The sequence below is a fragment of the Phoxinus phoxinus genome, assembly GCF_949152265.1.
Source record: "Phoxinus phoxinus genome assembly, chromosome: 22".
NCBI lineage: Eukaryota > Metazoa > Chordata > Actinopteri > Cypriniformes > Leuciscidae > Phoxinus > Phoxinus phoxinus.
The window spans coordinates 3,360,025-3,382,405 of record NC_136897.1 but is presented as its reverse complement, the minus strand read 5'-3'; the positions used below and the strand labels follow the sequence as shown (position 1 = coordinate 3,382,405).

General features: G+C 37.4%; 2 protein-coding genes across 3 annotated transcripts; one reads left to right on the top strand and one right to left on the bottom strand.

Annotated features, from left to right (window-relative positions):
• Nucleotides 1-4,872: 4,872 nt before the first annotated feature.
• hnrnpa1a (heterogeneous nuclear ribonucleoprotein A1a) lies at nucleotides 4,873-21,966 on the top strand. 2 transcript variants are annotated; one of them, XR_013795823.1, is made up of 12 exons: nucleotides 4,873-5,002; nucleotides 5,635-5,757; nucleotides 5,841-5,987; nucleotides 11,734-11,944; nucleotides 13,885-13,977; nucleotides 15,458-15,562; nucleotides 15,664-15,828; nucleotides 16,704-16,865; nucleotides 19,495-19,564; nucleotides 21,435-21,504; nucleotides 21,589-21,696; nucleotides 21,841-21,966. XR_013795823.1 is itself a non-coding variant. In XM_079596495.1 (10 exons), exons 1-9 carry the CDS (start codon nucleotides 4,991-4,993, stop codon nucleotides 19,554-19,556), a joined length of 1,080 nt encoding a protein of 359 aa, XP_079452621.1. In that variant the 5' UTR covers nucleotides 4,873-4,990; the 3' UTR covers nucleotides 19,557-19,564; nucleotides 19,993-20,445. The 2 variants fall into 2 exon arrangements, 1 of the variants encoding a protein (XP_079452621.1); XM_079596495.1 differs by lacking the exons at nucleotides 21,435-21,504; nucleotides 21,589-21,696; nucleotides 21,841-21,966 and adding an exon at nucleotides 19,993-20,445.
• LOC306990119 (piggyBac transposable element-derived protein 4-like) lies at nucleotides 7,694-9,490 on the bottom strand. Its single transcript, XM_079596496.1, has 2 exons — nucleotides 8,324-9,490; nucleotides 7,694-8,241 (listed from the first exon to the last, which is right to left on the bottom strand). The coding sequence occupies exons 1-2, from the start codon at nucleotides 9,181-9,183 to the stop codon at nucleotides 7,821-7,823; spliced, it is 1,281 nt and encodes a 426-aa protein (XP_079452622.1). The 5' UTR covers nucleotides 9,184-9,490; the 3' UTR covers nucleotides 7,694-7,820.
• Nucleotides 21,967-22,381: the final 415 nt, after the last annotated feature.

Here is a 22,381-nt window from a genome sequence, read left to right as displayed (position 1 = left end):
AACCCTATTCTATTGTCTGAACCAAATGCTCAGTTGCCTGAACCCACCGATTGAATCAATCACTCTTTTGGCAAAACCATAAGCACTTTTCACCTGTTTAGACACAACTTGCCAACACATTTTCATTGTGATGCACCCGTGCTGCATAATGGTGAGCACAGGTGACAAAAGCCAAACACAATTAAAGCACATGTGTCACCATTTGAACACAACAACTCAAAATTGATCACACTTGTGGCGATGTGAGGGAACATATACAGTAAGCCAGGTCAGAGAGCACTGGTTTGTGAGGCCCTATGGATAGAAATCTGAGAGGAAGAGTTCGTGTGAGAGGAGGTCGAGGTGGTCAGCGAAGACAAAGAACAGTAATATCTGATGAAATCAGAGCTACTGTGATTGACCATGTTCTTGTCCATGGTATGAGCGTGAGGGAGGCTGGACAAAGAGTACAACCAAACATCAGTAGATCCACTGTGTCCACCATAATCCGAAGATTTAGAGAAGAGAACAGGTAATTACCTTTTATTTAAATTATAGTACAGTATGTAAATGTTGACAGCAATTACTGTATGACATACTATATACTGTACCACAGTATACTGTAAGTAAATATGTTTCAGTACATCACTGTACCAATGTACTGTAGTATTGCAATGGAGGGTTGGTCTAACTGTTTGTAGGCCTAGTAGTCCATGTATATTTTTTGTAACATGTTCTCTTTTTGTAGAATTGAAAGACTGAACTAAGGTTTTATCAATCTTTGCCTTCCACCGTACTCCCCTTTCCTAAACCCCATTGAGGAATTCTTGTCCTCATGGCGGTGGAAGGTATATGAACGCCAATCTTACACCAGGGTAAATCAAAACATTTGGCCAGACAAAATGTGGCCTGTGATGTGGATGAAGTCCGGTGGCCTGACCCAGTACGGAGACATGATGCTGTGTCTGAGTAATGCACTTATTTGTAGATTTGTGTACTTTATTATTTTTACATGGGCTTACTGTACACAAGTGGCAAACGCATAAGATTTCTGTTTGTTTTTACAAGTGCTACGTGTAAATGCACAAGATTTCTGTTTTGTCTTTTTGTACAAGTGCTAAATGCACAGTTTTTTTTGTTTTGCAACATGCATTTAGCCTACAGTGAACAATAAACATTTATTTCTCCAGCTTCATGTCCTGAGCATCGTGTTTTCTTAAACCAGTTCCTCTTACTGAACGAGAAGCCCAAAAGAAAACCTCTGTCATTCTTTACTGTCGTGTGAAAGGCCTTTGACTCATGTAAAACATTTCGATTTAGATAAATTGCATGTCATGGGATGTTACAGTTCAATTTCAACTGAGCATTATCATTTACAGCACAAACATGTGTAAGTCCCAATGTATTTATCTTAGGGCCCCTTCTTTATTCATTTCTATAATAAATATATGGCCTTTACCCTTTAAAACTTTGTATTTGTGTGAACTGTTGTGTTTTTTTAGAACCGAAACACTTTAATAAATATATTATCAGCTCAAAAGCTTACACTGCATGCGTGGTTTAGTCCATTAATCACATGCTTACTGGTGTACAAAACCGCAGATGTTTAGATCAGATTTTGCTGTTGACCCACCGAGCAAATTCATGATTCTGCATGTTTCTTAGATGACTTGCAGTGTTGGGGAAAGTTACTTTTAAAAGCAACGCTTTACAACATTGTGTTACTTCCTAAATAATTGCATTACTTGCGTTACTTTTTATGAAAGTAATGTGTTATGTTACTTTTGTGTTACTTTTTCTACCTGGGCCTGCTTGTTCTATTCTTGCTTTTATATATATATACATACCGTTATATATATATAGGGCTGTTAAATGATTAATCGCATCCAAATTAAAGTTTGTGTTTACAAAATAAATGTATAATTATTTTATATATTTAAATACACACACATGCTTGTAATATATTTAAGAAAAATTTGCATGTAGCCTATACTGTAGCTATATAGATTTATATATAATTTATATTATATATAAAAAAAAATTTTTTCTTAAATATATACATGAACTTGTGTGTATTTATATATATATATATATATATATATATATAAAATAATTATACACAGTACACACACATTTATTATGTAATAAACACAAACTTTTATTTTGGATTTAACAGCCCTATGTGTTTTTTATCTAAAGTCATTTTTGCTTAGTTGGATTGGATCATTGAAGGTCAGCAGCAAACACATGGCTTATTAAAGTAAGTTTAAATACAGTAGATATATTTAATTATTGCAGGTTTATATTGTAAATATTCAGAATTTGCATTTCACTGTTTTTATTAATTTTGAGAAACTGAATGTTTTTGTGCAAGTGAGATAAGTAAATTGATACACATGGGTTTCACTCAACAAAACTCAGACAGGGGAGCTGTCAGTCAATACATGGGGGAAAGTAAATTGCTTTACTTATTTAAAAAAGTGACTTAATTTAAAATGAAAAGTAATGCATTACTTTAGTTACTTGAAAAAAAGTAATCTGATTACGTAACTTACGTTACGTGTAATGCATTTGTCCCCCCCCCCCCCCCCACACACACACATCTATATATATATATACATCTGTATATATATATATATATATATATATATGCCTACAAACACACATTCATACCTCTGTGTTCCCCTCCATTTAGTTTTACGACTGTAATCTGACAGAGTTTCTGTGTCCTCCTATCATCAACGCCAATGACATAATTCATCTCAAAGAGGCCTAACAGCAAATCACAGCATGTCAATAAATTTCCCTGTCAGAGCTCAGCCAATAGGAGGTGAGCATTAAATCACACATGTCGTTGGTGGCCAATGACACGGCAAAGGCAATATATATCTGTCAGAAAAGCAGAGCCTCTTAATCTGCATTTCTGCTGGGATCTGAGGAAACACAGGCTCAAAAGAGTGAAAACATCCACCACTGCGTGTGTGTGTGTGTGTGTGTGTGTGTGTGTGTATGTGTGTGTGTGTGTGTGTGTGTGTGTGTGTGTGTGTGTGTGTGTGTGTGTGTGTGTGTGTGTGTGTGTGTGTGTGTGTGTGTGTGTGTGTGTGTGTGTGATCCAGCGTGTGGCTATAACAACACAGTAGAAGACAGCAGTCAAAACAACAGAGGTGGTTCCACTTATATAATTTTTTTTTAATGTAATAGCCTAACATTTAAATGAATAATTTGATACAATGCACTTATTGTGCACATACATGTTTTTAGATTGTACTTTAAAAATACCTGCATGTTATTACAGCTGTAATTATTTTCTGTAATTACATTTGATGCTTCCCTTACAGTATAACCAGCCCTTAAACAACACAATACCAATCCTGACCTTTTTACCGTCTATCCTGTCCTATCACACATCAACAGCAGCACAAGTGTTTTGCAATACATCAACACAATAAGCACTCTTTGTAAGTACAACATAATATAAAGTGTGACGGTGACCGCAGAAGCAAAGACAAAACAGAAGAATTAGCCAAACAAAAGGAATGACAAGGCAGCAACTGGATCAAATATAACATTCACAATTTGGGGGTCAGATTTGTTAATGTTTTTTAAAGAAGTCTCCAAGAATGTATTTATTTGGTCAAAAATACTGTAAAAAAATACTGTAATATTTCGAAACATTATTACTATTTAAAATAACTGTTTTCTATGTGAATATAGTCAGATGTAATTCCTGTGATCAAAGCTGAATTTTCAGCATCATTACTCCAGTCTTCAGCGTCACATGATCCTTCAGAGATATGATGATTTGATGCTCAAGAAACATTATTATTATTTTGCTGCTTAATGTTTTTGAGGAATCTGTGAAGTGTGTATTGTCAATCCTATTGTCATTGCTTGCTGAATAAAAGCATTAATTTCTTTCAAAAGAAAAAGACTAACTTTTGAATGTTAGTGTAAATATCAGTCAGTTAAAAGCAATGATTGATTAAAGCAGGGCAGTTACAATAGAGTAAAGTTACAAGTTACATTCCTTTAAAATTTTTGTCTAATTATTGTGAAATATTACAAAGAAAGAAAAGGTTTGTCTTATCTTTCACTGTGATAATCCTCTCTGGCTGCCTATGAAATTACTTTAATGCTTGCTTTTGAATTGCCTGATTAAAGAAACTGATATTTGGGGAATAAGACTTTACATAGGCTACATAACAATTGGTATTTCATAGACAGGGGGTTAAACAAAATCATACTGGTTAAACAAATCAATTAATTGCTTGGTTCTCATAGGCACATTTTTAATGCATCAGCATATACGGCTGCATTTTTTAAAGATGTGTATATGAACTCAAAACTTTACATTTGTAAATAAAATATTTTACAAAATATCTGACAATTCAAAACAAAGTCTACATTTTTGTCCTCCAAATTTCACCACCTCTCAAGATATGCAATGTTTGATCCAATTAAGCACCTCATTCCAAAATGGATTAAAATTACATTGAAAAAAAAAACAAAAAAACAAATGACAGTTTCAATATCACAAAATGTGACAAGTGAATCCACATTCAATCTTAATCTGATCAATTCCTTAGCTGGGTAAATATCGTAGGCTACATATCTCTAATTTAGGCTACAACCAGCTTTCCTGGACACAACAATTCTTTATAATCTTATTAGTATAGCTACACACCTTACCAACTAAACTTATTTGGCTGGGAATAAGCGTGGAATATGTTTTTAAAAAAATCTAACTTACTAATCATTGGTAAAGGAACACTTCTAATGACTTTCATAAAATCTATTTTATCATAATTAATGTTGAATTTGGTGCACATCCTATTCGCCATTTTCTCACATGAAAGAAGAAAGCCAAGCGGGCGTGGTCCCACCCTTGCACATGACGTAACGACGCACAGTGACCTCATGACGTACGACGCACAGTGACCGGGTACGCGCACGCACATTCTCTGCGAGACCAGACTGCGCGAGGTCTGCTGTCAGTCACCGGGAGACCGCCATGTCCAAAGAGGTAAAAAAAAAAAATATACAAAAAAAAAAAATATTATGCTTGTAGTTTACAGATTACATTGTAACCGCGAAGTTTCCTGTAGTTGTTCAAAAACAAAATGCCTTCATTTGGAAAGTGAATTCATTTAGAAAGATGAATGTATGATTAAACGCCAGTTTCTTCGCGGCTTCGTCTCATTTCTTTGTTCGCAGCAGCGGCTCGTAACGGTGCACGACCTGAAACGCATTTCGTTTATTTCAAATGGTTCCAACCAGTCCATCTGCATTGATTTGGGCTTTATTAATACCCCTGTTTTTGTTTTTGTGCATCTATTTTACCCGTTTTGTTATTTGTGCTGGCGCTGTAGGCCGCGCGATGCGCTCGTGCACAACAGATCGAAAATATCTACACAACATCGGCAGCGCGCACAAGCAGTGGCAATTTTGATACGAAAGAATAAACAAGCTGGTTCAATTAGCTTCCTTTCTTTAAAGAAACTTGTTTTACAGTGTTCATTAGGATTGTGTAATTGCAAACTGCACATATATACATGATTAAATATATATATGCTGCTTCTGTTTGTTTAGGTAAATAAACGTAGAGCTGTTTGTAGTGTTGTCATTTAATATATTTCCTGGTTTTGTTTCTCTCAGCAACAGACCCCCCGTGAGCCTGAGCAGCTCCGAAAGCTCTTTATCGGGGGTCTCAGTTTCGAGACGACAGACGAGAGTCTAAGGGCCCATTTCGAGCAATGGGGAACTCTTACAGACTGTGTGGTGAGTCCATCTGCAATGCATTCACATGCTAATGACCGAGAGCATGCACTGAAACCAGCTGCCTAACCCTTCTCCACTCGCAGGTGATGAGGGACCCCAACACAAAGAGGTCGAGGGGTTTCGGGTTTGTGACCTATAGTTCAGTCGATGAAGTGGACGCAGCGATGGACGCGCGTCCGCACAAAGTCGACGGAAGAGCTGTTGAACCCAAGCGGGCGGTTTCTAGAGAAGTAGGTTGCTTATTCTGAGAAATCTCACTCGCACAACCAGTATATATATATATAAAATATATCAAATAAAATCAAACCACATTTGGGTATTTACCACTAGAAATCTCTTCTCTCCCTCTTAAAATCAAAATTGCTTTATTGGCATGACTGTACATAATACAATATTGCCGAAGCTTGGAATACATAGAATAATTATAAAGACATCAAAATAATAAAATATGAAATAACATAACTTAAATGTACAGATTAAATTAATTTTACAAATTAGAATGTGTGAGCATTCTCTCTCTCTGTCCCTCACACACACACACACACACACACATATATATTATATTATAATATATATATATTAGAGATGCACCGATTACAATTTTCTAGGCCGATACCGATTTTAGGCGATTCCGATTTCATTTTTACAGCACACACAAATATTTATTTTCTATATATTTTTTTATTTATAAAACACCATATACTTTTACCCAAACTGAATAACAAAAACAAGTTTAAATGGGTACATTTTCTATAAATATTTTTGAGTCTTCATTTTCTTTTCTGACATAGTCTACTCCAGTTCTTCTTAAAACACACTAGACATGCAAATTCTGTGCATTTTAGGCATTTTTTGTATGAAATCGTATTTATTTTGTCCATTGAAACCCCTGCTCACGCGACGCTCCTGCTCGGTGCTCACATGCTGCTCCTGCTCCCGGTGGGAATGCACTCGTTGATTAACATGCACGCCGCTCACATTTGTGGTGTGAAACGGGTGTAATTCACGAGTTTCCTACATGTGCGTTCCGTGTGATGCTGATGTTGCGCGATGTTAATCTCTAATATAAATATATATACACACATACGGTAGTGGCCAGAAGGGGATAATAGTTTAGATTAAACCATCCAATATGAGGAGAATAATTTTTTTTTTTTTTAAATATGAGCGACAAACAAAAACTAAACTTGGTTAACCTTTTAGACATCCTGCAATTTTGCAAAAAAACGCCTAAAAAAGGCCTACCCAAATTAAATTGCATGCTGTTCTTGAACCCTTTGGAGTATATGCATGCTTTTGGTCTCTTTTGGAAGGGGACACTTTGAGGTTTGTTCCTAAACAGTCAGAATCACTGTATGTCTTACTGCTATTGAGTAATATAACTTTGAACACACTAAAAAAGTGGGGAAAAATTTCCGCCTACATTTATTTTTGTAAACAGATGCCTGCAGATAGCTATAGCTGGGAGGTATAAGCTGGAAAACACAATGGGATCACAGAATGAAGCCTTACCAAACCCAATTTCAAATTTTATAACAATACCTTTGAAAATGAGTGTTTTACACATGTTTATCTAAGGTTATATCTAGGCGCTCCCCAAAAAAAGCCACTTGGAGACTCCAAATGACCCTTTTTTAGCCATAGACCCATAACATGCTGCTATTCATGAATGCTTTACTCTACAGTCATAATTTTGGCCTCTAATGAAAGGTTACACTTAGAGCTATTATATTCCTGATCCATATTCACTGTCAATAATTGCTAACACATAGTAACTGAAGCATAAACACAGTGTTTTTTTTTTCCAATTCTTGAAACCAAACGTTCTACAAATAAAGAGACAAAACAAGTTATATTGAACTAAAACACTTTAATATTCAATAACTCTCACTATATATATATATAAATAAATAAATATATATATATATAAATATTTATGTGCACACAACTATTTACATATATTTATCAGGAAAAAAAAATGTATCTTCCAGGGGCACATCTGGTCCTCAAACAAAACTATTTGTGCTCTAACACTGATTCCACCGAACATTTGCAAATATTTTTTAGAGGTTATTGGCAACATGCCAATCATTGTAGCAATCGCGATTTGGAACAAAGCACAAAGGTGTGTCACAGGAGGAGCACTTGACTGGTGTCTTTGCCTGGCACTGTCTGCACCTCAGACGACCTGCAGTGCTGTGTCCACTGATGTGCACAGGCTTGTGATGGGCTGGGCGTGGAGTGGGTGGTTGAGCAGGTCTGCCAGCTGCTGCTGCCAGCTCCTCAACAAGGGTCTCCCTAAAGGCCTTCTGGTGCATGGGTACCTCTCCTTTACCTTTAGCTATGTCCTTGTAAAGGAGGAACGCATTCACCACAGCAATATCCATAAAGTGGTAAAAAAAGGTCTTGTACCACTTCCGGGTCTTGTGGATCACTTTGTAAAAGCTGATCAGGGCATCAGATAGGTCCACTCCACCCATGAACCTATTTGGACATAAAAAAAAACATTGAGATATTTTATTTCATTTCAAATAGCATAAAAAATTGTTGATTATATAATACATACCGATTGTACTCTGTCACTGCTGGTGGAATAGAGATGTCTTTCAACACCCAGTGCCCATCTGGATCTCTGACTCTCCTCTGAACAGTGTCCCCTGCATGGGCTGTGTGGAGTGTGGAACACATGAACACGTCCCTTGTGTCCCGCCACTGAACAAAGAGGAGGGACTCCTTTCGGATCCATCGAATACTTCCACGGGGAGATTTCGAAGTCAGAACATTTTGTTTGGTTTTCGGAAAACCGATTCTGTTTGTGCGTATGGTTCCGCACGCCCAGATCCTCTTCTGAAGGAGGTCAGAGAAAAGAGAGGGACTGGTGTAGAAATTATCTACAAAGAGCTTGTAGCCTGTGCCAAGCAACTGTGTGTCCACAAGCTCCATTACAGACTCATAGCTGAGCCCCTTCCCACTATTTCCTTGCAGCTTCCCTTCGTATACAAAGAAGTCCCACGTGTACCCATTACTCGAGTCTGCAAGGACAAAAAGTTTATATCCCCAGCGAACAGGCTTATTCTTCATGTATTGTTTTAGCCCAATACGAGCTTTTGAGGCAACCATCCTCTCATCAATCGAGATTTCTTGGCCAGGGTGAAAGTTCCTTTTGCAGGCTTCCCTAATCTCCATGTAGAGTGGCTTAATTTTGCATAGGCGATCAAATTGGGAGGTTCCTCTTCTCTGCTCATTAGCAGCATCATCCACCATGCTACTGATGTGAAGGGACCGGCAGATCCGAAGAAACTTCTTTCCCGTGATTACCTTTTTTGGGAACGGCAAGCTGTAAAGATTCCCCCCTCGCCAGAAATCCGTCAATGAAGGGAGTTTTACTACACCCATATAAATGACCATAGCCATGAAGGCAAACATTTCCTGTAAGGTTATGTCAATCCATGGGTTAGAGGGCTTTGAGTAATGTGTTGAACCAAAGCTATTCGTGTTTTGAACTATTGTCTGTAAAAGGGTGTTTGTAAAAAAAAGTTGGAAAAGTTGGAGAACCGTATATGTTGCAGTACGAATGAGCTGGGGTCCTGGTGAATTGGTGGGTCGGAAGGTAGGCTGTGGTGGTGTCACGTCTGGAACGTCAACATCATTCCATCCATCTTCAGATGTGCTGGATGTTTCAGCTTGACTGCTGGTGCCAGTTCTCCCCCTACCCCGTCCTCTGCCTCTCCCTCTCCCCGTCCTCTGCCTCTCCCCCTCCCCCTCCCCCGTGCTCTGCCTTTTGTTTTTTTGCTGGCTGAACCTCTCTGGGAAGGTGAAGGATGGGGCTCCTCTCCTGATGACATACTGTCATGTCCCTGTTCAATGACAGGCTCCCAAACTTCATCTGATTCATTTTCAGATGATGGTCTGTGATATAAAACAAAAACAAATAAATAAGTAATTTACAAGACATTTACACTGTTTCCGTATTCACATGCATATAAACAGAAACATGTACACAACCAGGCTTATAAACCAGTTCATGAGCGCGCGCACACACACACACACACACACACACACACACCTGTGCTTGAGGCCACATAAAAAGATAATCCTGCACGAGCGCACACGACAGAACACACACACACACACACACACACACACACACACACACACACACACACACACACACACACACACACACACACACGTGCTTGAGGCCACATAAAAAGATAATCCTGCACGAGCGCACACGACAGAACACACCCCCTCACACACACACACACACACACACACACACACACACACACACCTGTACATGAACACACGCATAACGTTACACGGTGCATGAGCGCGCATGAACACGAGCGCACACACACACACACACACACACACACACACACACACGACACAAGCTGGCAAGTACACTTCAAAACAAACACATAAAGTTACCTCAGTATATGCAGTAACATATGCTGTATAATATAATAAAAACACTTACTTGTCCAGAGTGAAGTCTCCACCACCCAAAAACATCTCCTCTGCCACCGAGTCAATGGATCCTCCATCGCTCTCTTCATCAGAGACATCATCCTCAGACTCATCACTGTCACGCCTTGTACATTTTTCTATCACTTCTTCTAGTAAGAAGTGTGTTTTTGTGGTTTTCTTTGCCATTTTCACCTACTATTTCTCCAAAAACGCTTTCGCTCACTCCAATGGTCTTTTTTACGCACGGGCGCACGAGTCACTGTGTTACTTTGCGCATGAACTTCACGCGTGATAGATTGAACCGTCCCAGTAAAGCGTCATGTCATTTTTTAGAGAAATTCATTGGCTATCAGAAAATACAGTCATTTTTATGGATCCATGGGATTGGATAGATTTACGGTCAATCAAAGAGGGGGAGGCAACGTTCTCTATCATTGGCACTCCTTTGATATTGACACCTCATGACACCTCTATAATTCACGGATTGGCTCAAATGACCTGTCAATCTAAAGTGCAGAGGTCAGCGGCCATTTTGACATAAAAATATCTGTAATAATAACATGTTCAAGGTAGCTTCATCAAAGAATTTGTCGAAGTTGTGTTAGCTCTGTGTGCTAAACTCGAAATGCTACTATACATTACGTGGATGTTTATTGATATACAAATGTGTTTTGGACTAAATGCTTCGCCGAATTGGATTGTATGGACCCTTTACAACGCAACTAAACCATTTTGGTGGAATGTAATGGCTCAGTGGACTAACAGGATGCTTCATATGTGAGTTTTTTCCATTTTTTATTTTTTTATTTTGCTGTAGGTGGTCTGACAAAAACACCGATTGTACCTGCTGTGTTTAGTGTATATTAAAATGGTTTACATCGTTCGAATCACAAGAGTCTTAGCTTTCCAAATATATAAGACATGTTTAGCTTTTAATTTGTTCGTTTTTGAATATCGCGAAGATATTGCGCAATAATTCGTGACGTACCGATGACGACCCGTCGGACCGCTAAAAGGTTAAGGTATTTATCTGACAAAATTATTTGGCAAAAAAGGCAAACTACAAGTTTTGTTCGACTACAAAAAAACAAATAAAAACAAAGTTTAAAGCATACATTGACTACAACATAATCAGCTATTAATATTTAATTAGTTCTCTCTTATTTTTGCATGTGTTCATAATTTATTTGTTTGACAGCCTGGCCAAAAATTATGTTGCAAAATTTTGTGTTTCTTTGCGTTATAACAGCAAGCAATATGCTTAAAAAATATATATAACTTTATCTTTTTCCCCCCAATATTTTAAGTAAAAAAAAAAAATTATATCAATTTTCCCAGTTTTTATTAAATCGAATTAAAAAACACTACCAATTTTTACAATTTAACAATTTTTAAAATAGCTTTTTTATTTTTAATTTCTCTCATATATTAATAACAATACGTTTTTATCTTACATTTGTATTTGAATAATTGATGCCAGGACTCTAATTTCTCTGATTACAGGACTCGTGCAAACCAGGCGCTCACTCCACAGTTAAAAAGATCTTTGTGGGCGGAATCAAAGAAGACACGGACGAGGAACACCTGCGCGAGTATTTCACCCAGTTTGGTAAAATTGAAGAAGTGAACATCATGACAGAGAAGAACAGTGATAAGAGGAGGGGCTTCGCCTTCATAACATTTGATGACCATGACGCCGTTGACAGGATTGTCAGTAAGTGACTGCTATTTATTTGTGTGTCAGCCGTGTTATATACAGTAGTCACCATTTGAAGAGAATCAAAACCTTTCATCAAAGTTATACATGCATTTTGAACAACAGGTTTCCGCGGAGTCATAAAATGTCATAAATTTAATAATAAGAATTTTAGGCCATAAAAAGTCATAAAAACATCCGGATTTTCAGGACAAGGTCATAAATGACATTTAGCCACGTCTTAAATTCATATGCTCGTTCATTCATTGGTTCTACCATTGCATTTCCCCCCCGAAAATGCGCTGGCGGCATAATGTTAAATGCGCCAAAAGCGAAGACGAAAAAACTAATTTGAACCGCGCGCCACACGGACTATTTATCCGCTCGGCTCAAAGTCCAAACAGCAGCGCAGCGCGAGCTCACTAGAGCAGACGCGTTTACTCTGATCGGTCTCAGTCACGAGATCCAGTGAGAAGCGCTTGAATTCAGCGAAGAACACATGTCTCAGTGATTTAAACCAGTTTAAAGGCAGATGAAGCAGCGCTGACGAACAGGAGAGACACTGCGCAGCGATACAGTCAGAAGGCTTTTCCGTCGACACATTCCCATCATTTACCACGGATTTACTATAACGTTAGCCTATTAATATTAACTGCACCATGTGGGATATACATATTGAATTGTATTATATTATTATTGTAGACAATGCATCAAAGGACTAATGGAATATAATTACAGTATTTAATAATTTATTTAGGCTAACGTTACTGTTTTTCATACATTTCATGAAGATATCAAAGTCAACACAAACCTGTTTCAAGACTTGACCCCCATTAGCACATGCAGAAACTAAGAAATTAGTTTTCCAATAAAGATATTTATTTTGTTAAGGACCTAATTAATCTACCTTAGATTTGTGAAATGTTCCCCTGTTTGTCATGATATGTTCTGACAATAAAGAGTAGTCTAAAACCACAATTAACGCTCTACAACTTTCAGGAGCAAAAATATGCCTTTAAACTTGAAAGAAATAAAGATTTGAAATTTATCGTGATAATTATCTATATCGACTAATATAAAAGTTATTTTTCGTAATTCGTGTAGGTCATAAATTTAAATCATAATGGTCATAAAAAGGTCTTAAAAAGTCTTAAATTTGACTGACGAAACCCTGAACAATAACCGTTCTTGTCTTCGGACAACTTTGATTTTTTTTTGTTTGTTGTTGATCCACTTAAATGTTGACTACTGTATATAATAGGGGTGGTTAATCTGTCAGATTTTTCGATTCGATTACGATTATTGAAGTCCCGATTCGATTACAGTCGATTTTCGATTATTAACGATTCTCGATTATTGATTTTCCATTTCACAACAGTAAATTCACTTCAGTAAAAATCACAACAATAACAAACTTCAACATATTCTGAATCTCTATTAACATAAAATATGGATGTCCACGCATCACATGTTACAGCTATCCTACCCGCTTTCTTCAGTGATTCCATGACTTCGGTTTTGGTCTTGTTGTAGAGTGTGGGGATCGCTGTGTCTGTAAAATATCTCCGAGATGGGACGTTGTATCTCGGCTCCAAAGTGTGCAACATAGCGCGAAAGCCCTGGTTCTCAACGACTGGATGCAAATCCTTGGCAATAAAAGTTGCGATTGATTGTGTAATGCGCTTTGCCCTTTCCGAGCCGGGTGGAAGCTTTGACAATATTGTTTCCACGCTTCAGAGTTCCGTCTTTTGCGTTCCGTCAATATTACGTTATTATCGATTTTCAAAAAAAAAATTTTTTTTTTTTTGAAAATCGATTTTTGGCATTTGTGAATCGATTCAGAATCGCCCACGTCCGCATCGCGATGCATCTAAGAATCGATTTTTTTCCCCCACCCCTAGTATATAAATATATTTCTTTTAAAACAGTCTAACATTTGTTGTCCCATTGATCCACAGTTCAGAAGTACCATACAGTGAATGGACACAACTGTGAAGTCAGGAAAGCTCTCTCCAGAGAGGAAATGAACCGAGTCTCGATGACTCCACGAGGTGAGAATTACACACTGTGCTGTAAAATATACCTCTATGCACATAAAATGTACCTCAGAATCAATCATTTTAGCTGTCGCGTAGTCCTGTGATGTTTTGTTCTGACTATTAAAATCTTTCATAAAACCCATCTTAGGTGGGCGAGGGGGTGGTGGCGGCGGAAACTTTGGCAGAGGAGGTGGTGGATATGGAGGAGGTACCGTTTTGCATATGTTCTTATTTTGATTTCATCGTTGTAGTGCTCCATAGCAGAGATTCTTGAATTCCCCCTAATATTTCTTTAGTAAACATGAAATTTAAAATACTCGCACATTTCCTTAAAATACAATTGCATACATCCTCAAATATGAATATCGGTAATTGGATTAGTTCTAGTGCTGTAGTAGTAAAGGAAATTTGCGATATCGCCATTTTTTTATTATTTATCTTTTTCTTTTTTTTGTTGCAATATATAAATAAGTATTACGATTTGATCAGCAGGCACTAAAACAGAGTTAAAAACAAAACAGGCTTTATTAATATTCCAATCACTCTGAATGAACATGAAGCTAAATAATGCAAACCATACAATGCATAAACGAGAACTGACCAATAACAGCTCCGGTCTATATAAACAGGAGTAGAACAAAGGAAAGTAAACTAGACATATGTGACCCTGGACCACAAAACCAGTCACATGAAATTGAGATTTATACATCACATGAAAGCTGAAGAAATAAGCTTTTTATTGATGTGTGGTTTGTTAGGATAGGACAATATTTGGCGAGATACAACTATTGTAAATCTGGAATCTGAGGGTGCAAAAAAATGTAAACATTGAGAAAATCTCCTTTAAAGTTGTGCATTTATGTTCACGATTGTGCTGCATTCACTCACAAAAATACATGTTTTATATATTTACGGTAGGAAGTTTACAAAATGTCTTCATGGAACATGATCTTTACTTAATATCCTGATGATTTTTGTCATAAAAGAAAAATGGATAATTTTGACTCACACAATGTATAGTTGGCTATTGCCACAGATATACCCGTGCGGCTCCAGACTGGGTTTGTGATCCAGGGTCACATATGTGAAACTAATACCTAACTCTAGCAACAAACGAGAACATGATCAGAAACCAATGAAAGCTAAACTAAACCGAGCGGGGGAACAGAACAGAATGTCAAAAGAGTTTGTCCGCATAGCAGAGCAGAATCCTGACGATAAGCCTGTTGGCCTATTGTTTGTTTAACAGTTCGCTCCGATCCTCAAATCTGATTGGACCGAGCGGCTTTCTTAGGGTGCTTTCACATCTGTAGTTCGGTTCCTTTGGTCCGGGCTATATTGCGTTTTTAAAATGCGTGTACCATGCATGTTTCATGGAATAATTGGAAAGGGTTAGGACAAATCCGATGGTACTCTGACCAACCTGCATGAGACCTACTGGTCTTCGGTGTTCTTTATGAGTTTTTAATTTTGAGATGTTTTTCATTTGTAGGTGGATATGGAGGAGGAGGAGGAGGTGGTGGTGGAGGAGGAGGAAGAGGAGGAGGCGGCGGTTACGGTGGAAATGATGGTGGATATAACGGCTACGGAGGGAATGGTAAATCAATAGGCTTTAAACAATTTAATTCTCATTACACTTGACTGTTAAACAGTGTTTTCATAATAATGTATAATTGATATCTCCCTTCTGTTTATCAGGTGGCTATGGTGGAGGCGGGCCGAATTATGGTGGTGGAAACCGTGGTTATGGAGGTGGCGGTGGTGGTGGAGGCGGTTATGGAAACCAAGGTGGAGGATACGGTGGCGGCGGCGGATATGATAACTACAACAATGGTGGTGGAGGCGGCGGCAACTTTGGTGGAGGTCAGTTATCTTGTTAGCACTTCATCACGTTCCCATTTATGTTTTCTTTGGTTTACTCTGCAACTCTTTGTTTTAAAAACAAAACTTGATGCAGGTTTTGGCACTTGCTATGCGTGAACACAAAAAAAATCATGGAAATGTTTGGAAAAGTTTAAATGGTCCTGAAAAAAAGTCACACTTGTGCTCCTCGTGGGTCAAAAATGAGTGCATTGGAAATTAATGGGAGACGAATTTCATCTAGTGAAAACTTTTGGTACTGCAGCCAAACAAAATCTTACTGAAAGCTAATTTTTTTGAGATATCATACTTAAAATTTGGACCACAACTTTTGATTTATGGCTTAGATTTTCTTGCAGTTTTAGAGTAAACGTTATTTTTTTTTTGAAAATGTATATTTCATATAAAAATTTAAAATCGTATTTTTGTGCATTTTTCATAACAATAAACGTAAAATTCTGTACCCTTTAAAAAAAAAAAACTTTTTTCTCTTCAGCAAAAATCTGCCAAGTGTGGTCTTTATAAAAAGCAAACTTAAGTCTGATCTCTAAAGCATTCAAGATTTACGACAGTTTAAGTTGGGGAAAAAACGATCAGGTCTATGCTCAAAAAGTTACATTTAGTAAGTACATTTAGTTTATTTTAGTAATTAATTTAGTACCATAAAATCTTCTAAAAGTACAAGATATTAAATAAAAAAACCTTATCGAACTAGATTGTAGTACATTCATTTCATTGAAATAAAAAGGCGAAGAGCCAAAATGAATGTCAAAATGTTAATACTAAGTACACACTGTAAAAATAGTTATATATATATATATGGTACCCTGCTTCTTCTGTAGCAAATAAGATTTCAAAAGATCACTGGATTTTCACAGGTAACTTTGGAGGTGGAGGTGGCGGAGGCGGTGACTATAATGACTTCGGCAACTACAACAACCAATCCTCCTCTAACTACGGCCCGATGAAGGGGGGGAACTACGGAGGTGGAGGTGGAAGGAGCGGTGGTGGTGGTGGCGGCGGCGGCGGCCCGTATGGTGGTGAGTGAATATTGCAGTGATGTACATGGTATTATTACATTATATTTCAATTCAAACTGTTGCACTAACTCCGTGTCTTAACCAGATGCGATAAAATTCCAGCGACAAGCAATTTGTCTGTCTACACCAGATGTGATGCATCTACAGGACACGACAAAATCAGTCATAAATCACAGCCAATCAGAAGAGCGTGTGGGCGGAGCTCTTTCTGCAAACGCACTGCACTCGCACATAAACAAATTCAGAAATGTTTCACCTTTTTCGCATTATTAAAAATGCATTCTGATTGACTGAAATAATCTTTGTCATAGAATATATATTTTTGTTTAAACTATCTTGTTTCCTTTTATTTTTCAATATCTGGGTTTTTATTATTTAAAAATAATAAATTATCCATTGTCGCTTTGAGTATGGCTATAAAGGTCACACAAAATGATAGTCACATAATGTTTAAAGATTTTAATCAATACCTGAGATTATCATTGTCATACTTTGTATGTTGTTGTTCCAGCAGGGACAAAAATACAAACCATTTCTAAAAGAGAATCTGTCGCTCCTTGCATATTGCCGTTGCAGCTAGTTGGGACAAACGTCCGATTAAAATGGAAAAGATGCCTTTATCACGTGTTGCATATGGTTAGGACACGGTGTAAAGGCCTGTTCAAACCAAGAATGATAACTAAATTAGTGTCCACACCAGCGGATGATATCGTTCTATTTTTTCTAAGTGCGCACTGGTCTGTCACTTTAAATGTTCGAGCTCTTTAGAGCAGGATGGATTCTGATTGGCTGTCAATGTTTTTATTGTTCATTAGCAGGATAAAAGTCGTTCTGAAAGTAGGGCTGGGTATCGATTCAGATGTTCGATTTCGATTCGCAAGCTCTAAATTCGATTCCCGATTCCACTCAATGAATATAGATTTAATACTAATCCTATATTTATAAAAAAGAACGGTGAACATAAGTTTACAAGTGGTTAATAAAAAGAAATTAAGAGCCACACACCTGTATATTAAACTCTTTTTATTTTAGGTACACTTGGGTACATAAAAACCCAACTTCAAATGCATACAATGAATATGCAAGATGAAAAATGTATGCTGAATATTAATAAGTCAAATTCGCAGTCGCATACCTTGATCAATCAGGATCAGGTTATTTTATGTTTAAGATAAAACACACATCAAATCTCACAGCATTATCTGTAACATGGAGGCTGCAAGCCTATGAACAGTGTAGGAAACTAATACTGGCTTTTGGGTGATAGATAGATAGATAAATATGGGAAAAAAATCGATTTGTGGCCTTTCAAAATCGATTTTGAATCGACCACATTTTTAAAAAACGATTAATCGGAAAATCTAATGTTTTGCCCAGCCCTATCTGTGATTCCAACGATATCTTTCCTCTATGCCATTATCGTTACAGCGGTGGTGTGCTATTTCTTTTAATATTGAGAAGGATTTTTATAGCTATCGTCCTTGGTGTGTGAACGTGACTTAAAGGACAATCCCGGTGAAAAATTAACCTAGGGGTAATTAACACATGGTTTCCGAGTTGATCGTTCTCTGGGATGTGTTTTCATGATAATCGAATGTAAAGAGTTTTATCTCTAAAAACAGATTAGCTTATAACGCTAGTATATGGGGCATCGAATACCAGTAAAAAGAAATCGCTAGTTAATATCTTAATATATCGCTCAAGTAGATCGCTACTTAATATCTTATCTCCTGCCTGTATACGCGACGTGTACTGTCTTTATAAAGTATCTTCTTATTAAACTGTCTGTACACTTACAAAGTTCTCAATGCTTCGGTTTGCATGTAGGGACCCTCATTATGCGGCCGTGTTAGTGTGGGGCTATTTTGAGCCTTGTTAGTGGTATTAACTAGCGATTTCTTTTTACTAGTATTCGATGCTCTCTATACTAGCGTTATAAGCTAATCTGTTGTTAGAGATAAAACGCTTAACATTCGATAATCATGAAAACACATCCCAGAGAACGATCGACTCGGTAACCATGTGTTAATTACCATTAATTATAATTTTTCACCGGAATTGTCCTTTAAAGGTAGGGTAGGTAAGAATTGTCTAAAGAACTTTTTTTTCAAATTGGCTTAAACTGTCTTTATATACCAGTACATAATAAAAATGTAAGTACTTTGAAAAAGAGAGTATAAAAATTGAGTGACTATAGTGTATTTAATCATCAAAAAACACAGCTCATTAATTCCTACCGGGACGAAACAAGTGATTGGCTTGCGCGACTGTCACTCTCCGTCGCCATGACTACCGCCGCTATTACTGGCTCTGCCCACGCGCAGTCGCGCACCCGTTTTTAGGTGGGAGTTAATGGAATTAATGAGCTGTGTTTATTGAAGATTAAATACACTAGAGTCACTCAGTTTTTATACTCTCTATTTCAGAGTACTTGCATTTTAATTATGTATTGGTATATAAAGACCGTTTAAACAAATTTGAATAAAAGTTTTTTTAGACAATTCTGACCTACCCAACCTTTAAGGCTCTTTTGTAAGTTGGGTTGCTTTGAAGTTTTATCAAAAGCAAGCAATTATGGAACTATTATGACTGAAATTTTGTCATAGCTCGATCATGCTTCTTTTTATAGGTGGTTATGGAGGAGGCTCCAGTGGTGGTTATGGAGGCAGCTCTGGCGGGCGAAGGTTTTAAATCCCAGGGTAAGAATCGCCCCGCTTATGCCAAAAGGGCTCTGAAGTTTGCCATCAGTTTGTTTTAGCTCACCCATGTCCAAACATCTCATAAGATGCGTAACCTATGCAAATGTTAGCCCCTAATCACTCTTCAATTGGTCGGTAAATGAGTAAAACCATTGAGTTTTCAGTGCAGGGGATCCAGCAGCAAACCTTCAAATCTTGTAAAGCTAAGATCCAGTATCACAAGACGAATGTTGATTTTGAGTTGCTCTCCAAAGCTTCTGGCTGCAGCACATGCAAACTCATCCTCATTGTCCTAACAATGCAGTCTTAGCTGACCTGAAGGTTTGCTTCTGTGCTACTACTACTCATTCCCCTCCAGTTCAGCTCTTGATAAAGACAAAGCAAGGTTGCAAAGTGTAACTGAATTTATGTTCCGTATTGTCCAACAGGCCACAGTACTTAGAGGAGAGCCAGAGAGAGATGACAGGGAAAGGAGAGAAGCAAGCAGGTTTACACCTAGATCTGCCCAGCCAAGCAGCGTGGTGGCGATATTAACGTCTGCCACGCGAAGAGAACGTGTTCAGTAGGGGAGGAAAATCATGTGGGAATGGGGTTGGGGGTCTGTAAAAAAAAAAAAGAAGAAAAAAAGGAACGTTTCAAAAGTACTCTTGTCCTGGAAGACACTTACTAGTTTGTAGTTTTCCCTTTTTTTTTTTTTTTTTTTTTGTCTATGAAGTGCAAAGCATTCCAATGAGGTTTTATGCAGGGTTTAATTGTTGTGTTGGCTTTTCTCTTGAACCAGTAGGGTGTCTGTCTTTTGCTTTTTTTCTTTCTTTTCTTTTTTTAAAATGTAAACAGTCACCAATCAAGATTAAATAAACCGCTCAAGTTTTTTTATTTAATTGCATTCGTCAGTGTTTTGATTTGGTAAATGATGTTCTTCAGTACTTGCCCAGTTGCATGATTGAGTTTCACGCAGCGAACCCACCCACAGCGTATTCTGATGCCGTTGGGTATTTCAGTCTTTTGTAGCTTTACCCTAAAGTCACATTGAAAACTATAAGCCTTGGTTGCTGCCTAATTAACATAATGCTGGTTTTGTATGTGAAATAGCAGTAATCAGATTGCGTACATTAACAAATATAGCTTAACCAGCTTGCTCATTTACTTTTACAATTGGGCTTAGCACACGTTCTAGTCTTTTTTTTTTTTTTGTATTGTGCAACATATGGGTAGCACGTAGTTCATCCTTTGGACATCTTTGTACGAGTTCCTGTTGTGAATGAAATCCGTAAGAGGATTTTTAGCAACTCTGAATTGCCACCTGAACGCAATCTCGCACGTAAACGGTCAGAAGTGCCAGCAAAGGAGGAAGGAGCCAGCTTAAAGTCTAGCCAAAGAGAAGAGACTGTTGAGAAGCGCTTCATCGAAGAGAGGCTAGCCGTTGGGATGAGCCAGCTGAGAGGCTAGCTTATTGGGATCGCCAGCGAGTCTTATTGAGAACAGATGATTGCTGTTGTAAGACTAGCGAGAAACAGCTACCAAAGTAAGGTGTTTAACATGCCAGACTGGTAGGTAAGAGGAGAATTTTAGTTTTCTTTCATGTGAATTATTTGTGCTCATCAAAAATGAGGTAAACAAACAGTGTAAAGATTTTGTTGCTTGGTTGTTTTCGTGGTTGTGGTGAAAACATGACTGCCGAACTATCACAGTGACCACATTTTCAACTGTGTCTTAAGTAAGGTTCGGTATCTAAATTTTATGTTCTAAAAGTAGTCTTTTGTGTCAGTGGTGCATGAGACACTTATGACTTCAATCTTTCTGTGCTTGGCTACATGTCTTTTTGTTTGTCTCCCTGTTTGGGTTTTAAGTCGATTCCTTCTTTTTCCAGGGATATAAACTGGTGGATTTTATACCCGTGACACAGTTACAGCAAATGCAAATGGCCGGTGATCTTGAAGGTGAGTTCATTTCATTAGATTTATCATCGTGTGCTTCGTTATCTGAAGTTGTTTTTCAAATTATTCTTTTCTTTGCCCCTCTAGGTTAGTTAAAGTGTCACAAACAGCAACTGCACAAACATTTTAACATTCATTCCTATTATGAAACTGCTGTTTTACTCGCGTTTGCAGACGGACAGAATATTTGAAATGGTAAGCTGTCTTTTGACTTATTTTTTATGTGGGAATTTTCCTTTGTTAAAGTATGTCACATGTTTTATATGCATATTAATGTTTAATGCCAGACAATTTTTGTGTTTGGAACTTGACACGTTTTTCTCTTCTTTTCCCCCTCAGGTTATCAAATCATGGATCCAAACAAAAGCTGCAGGACAGCATTAGAAAAATGTAGAATTTTTTTTAATTGTTACTTTAAATTGTAATTTTTTTAAATGTCTTTTAATAAAAGTTAACATTACGGTGTGGAATGTTGAATTTATTAATGCAGTATAAGAATAATTGTTTCAGTATGTTTCCATGTCAACTGAGATTAAAAGCATAACATAGGCGGTTGCACTTTATTTTACATTACATGCACTTTCAATGTACTTGGTGTACTTCGCCACTAAAGTACTGAGTTGTCCCAGAAATGTGAACAATATTATATCAAATCAAACCAAATCTTGAAAGAAATTCAAAACGATTTCCTGCATTTGAATTCAATGCTCAACTTCATCATTAGTTAAATCACTGGCACAACTTACTCTGAAGCATTTAAAAGCTCGGGAAGCTTTCATGGCCAACTGTTTTAGTTTTATGAATGTAGACCTGAATATTAAGAAACCAATTTTTACTTGCCATGTTATAAAAATAAACAATGACATGTAGTTCCCTTTAT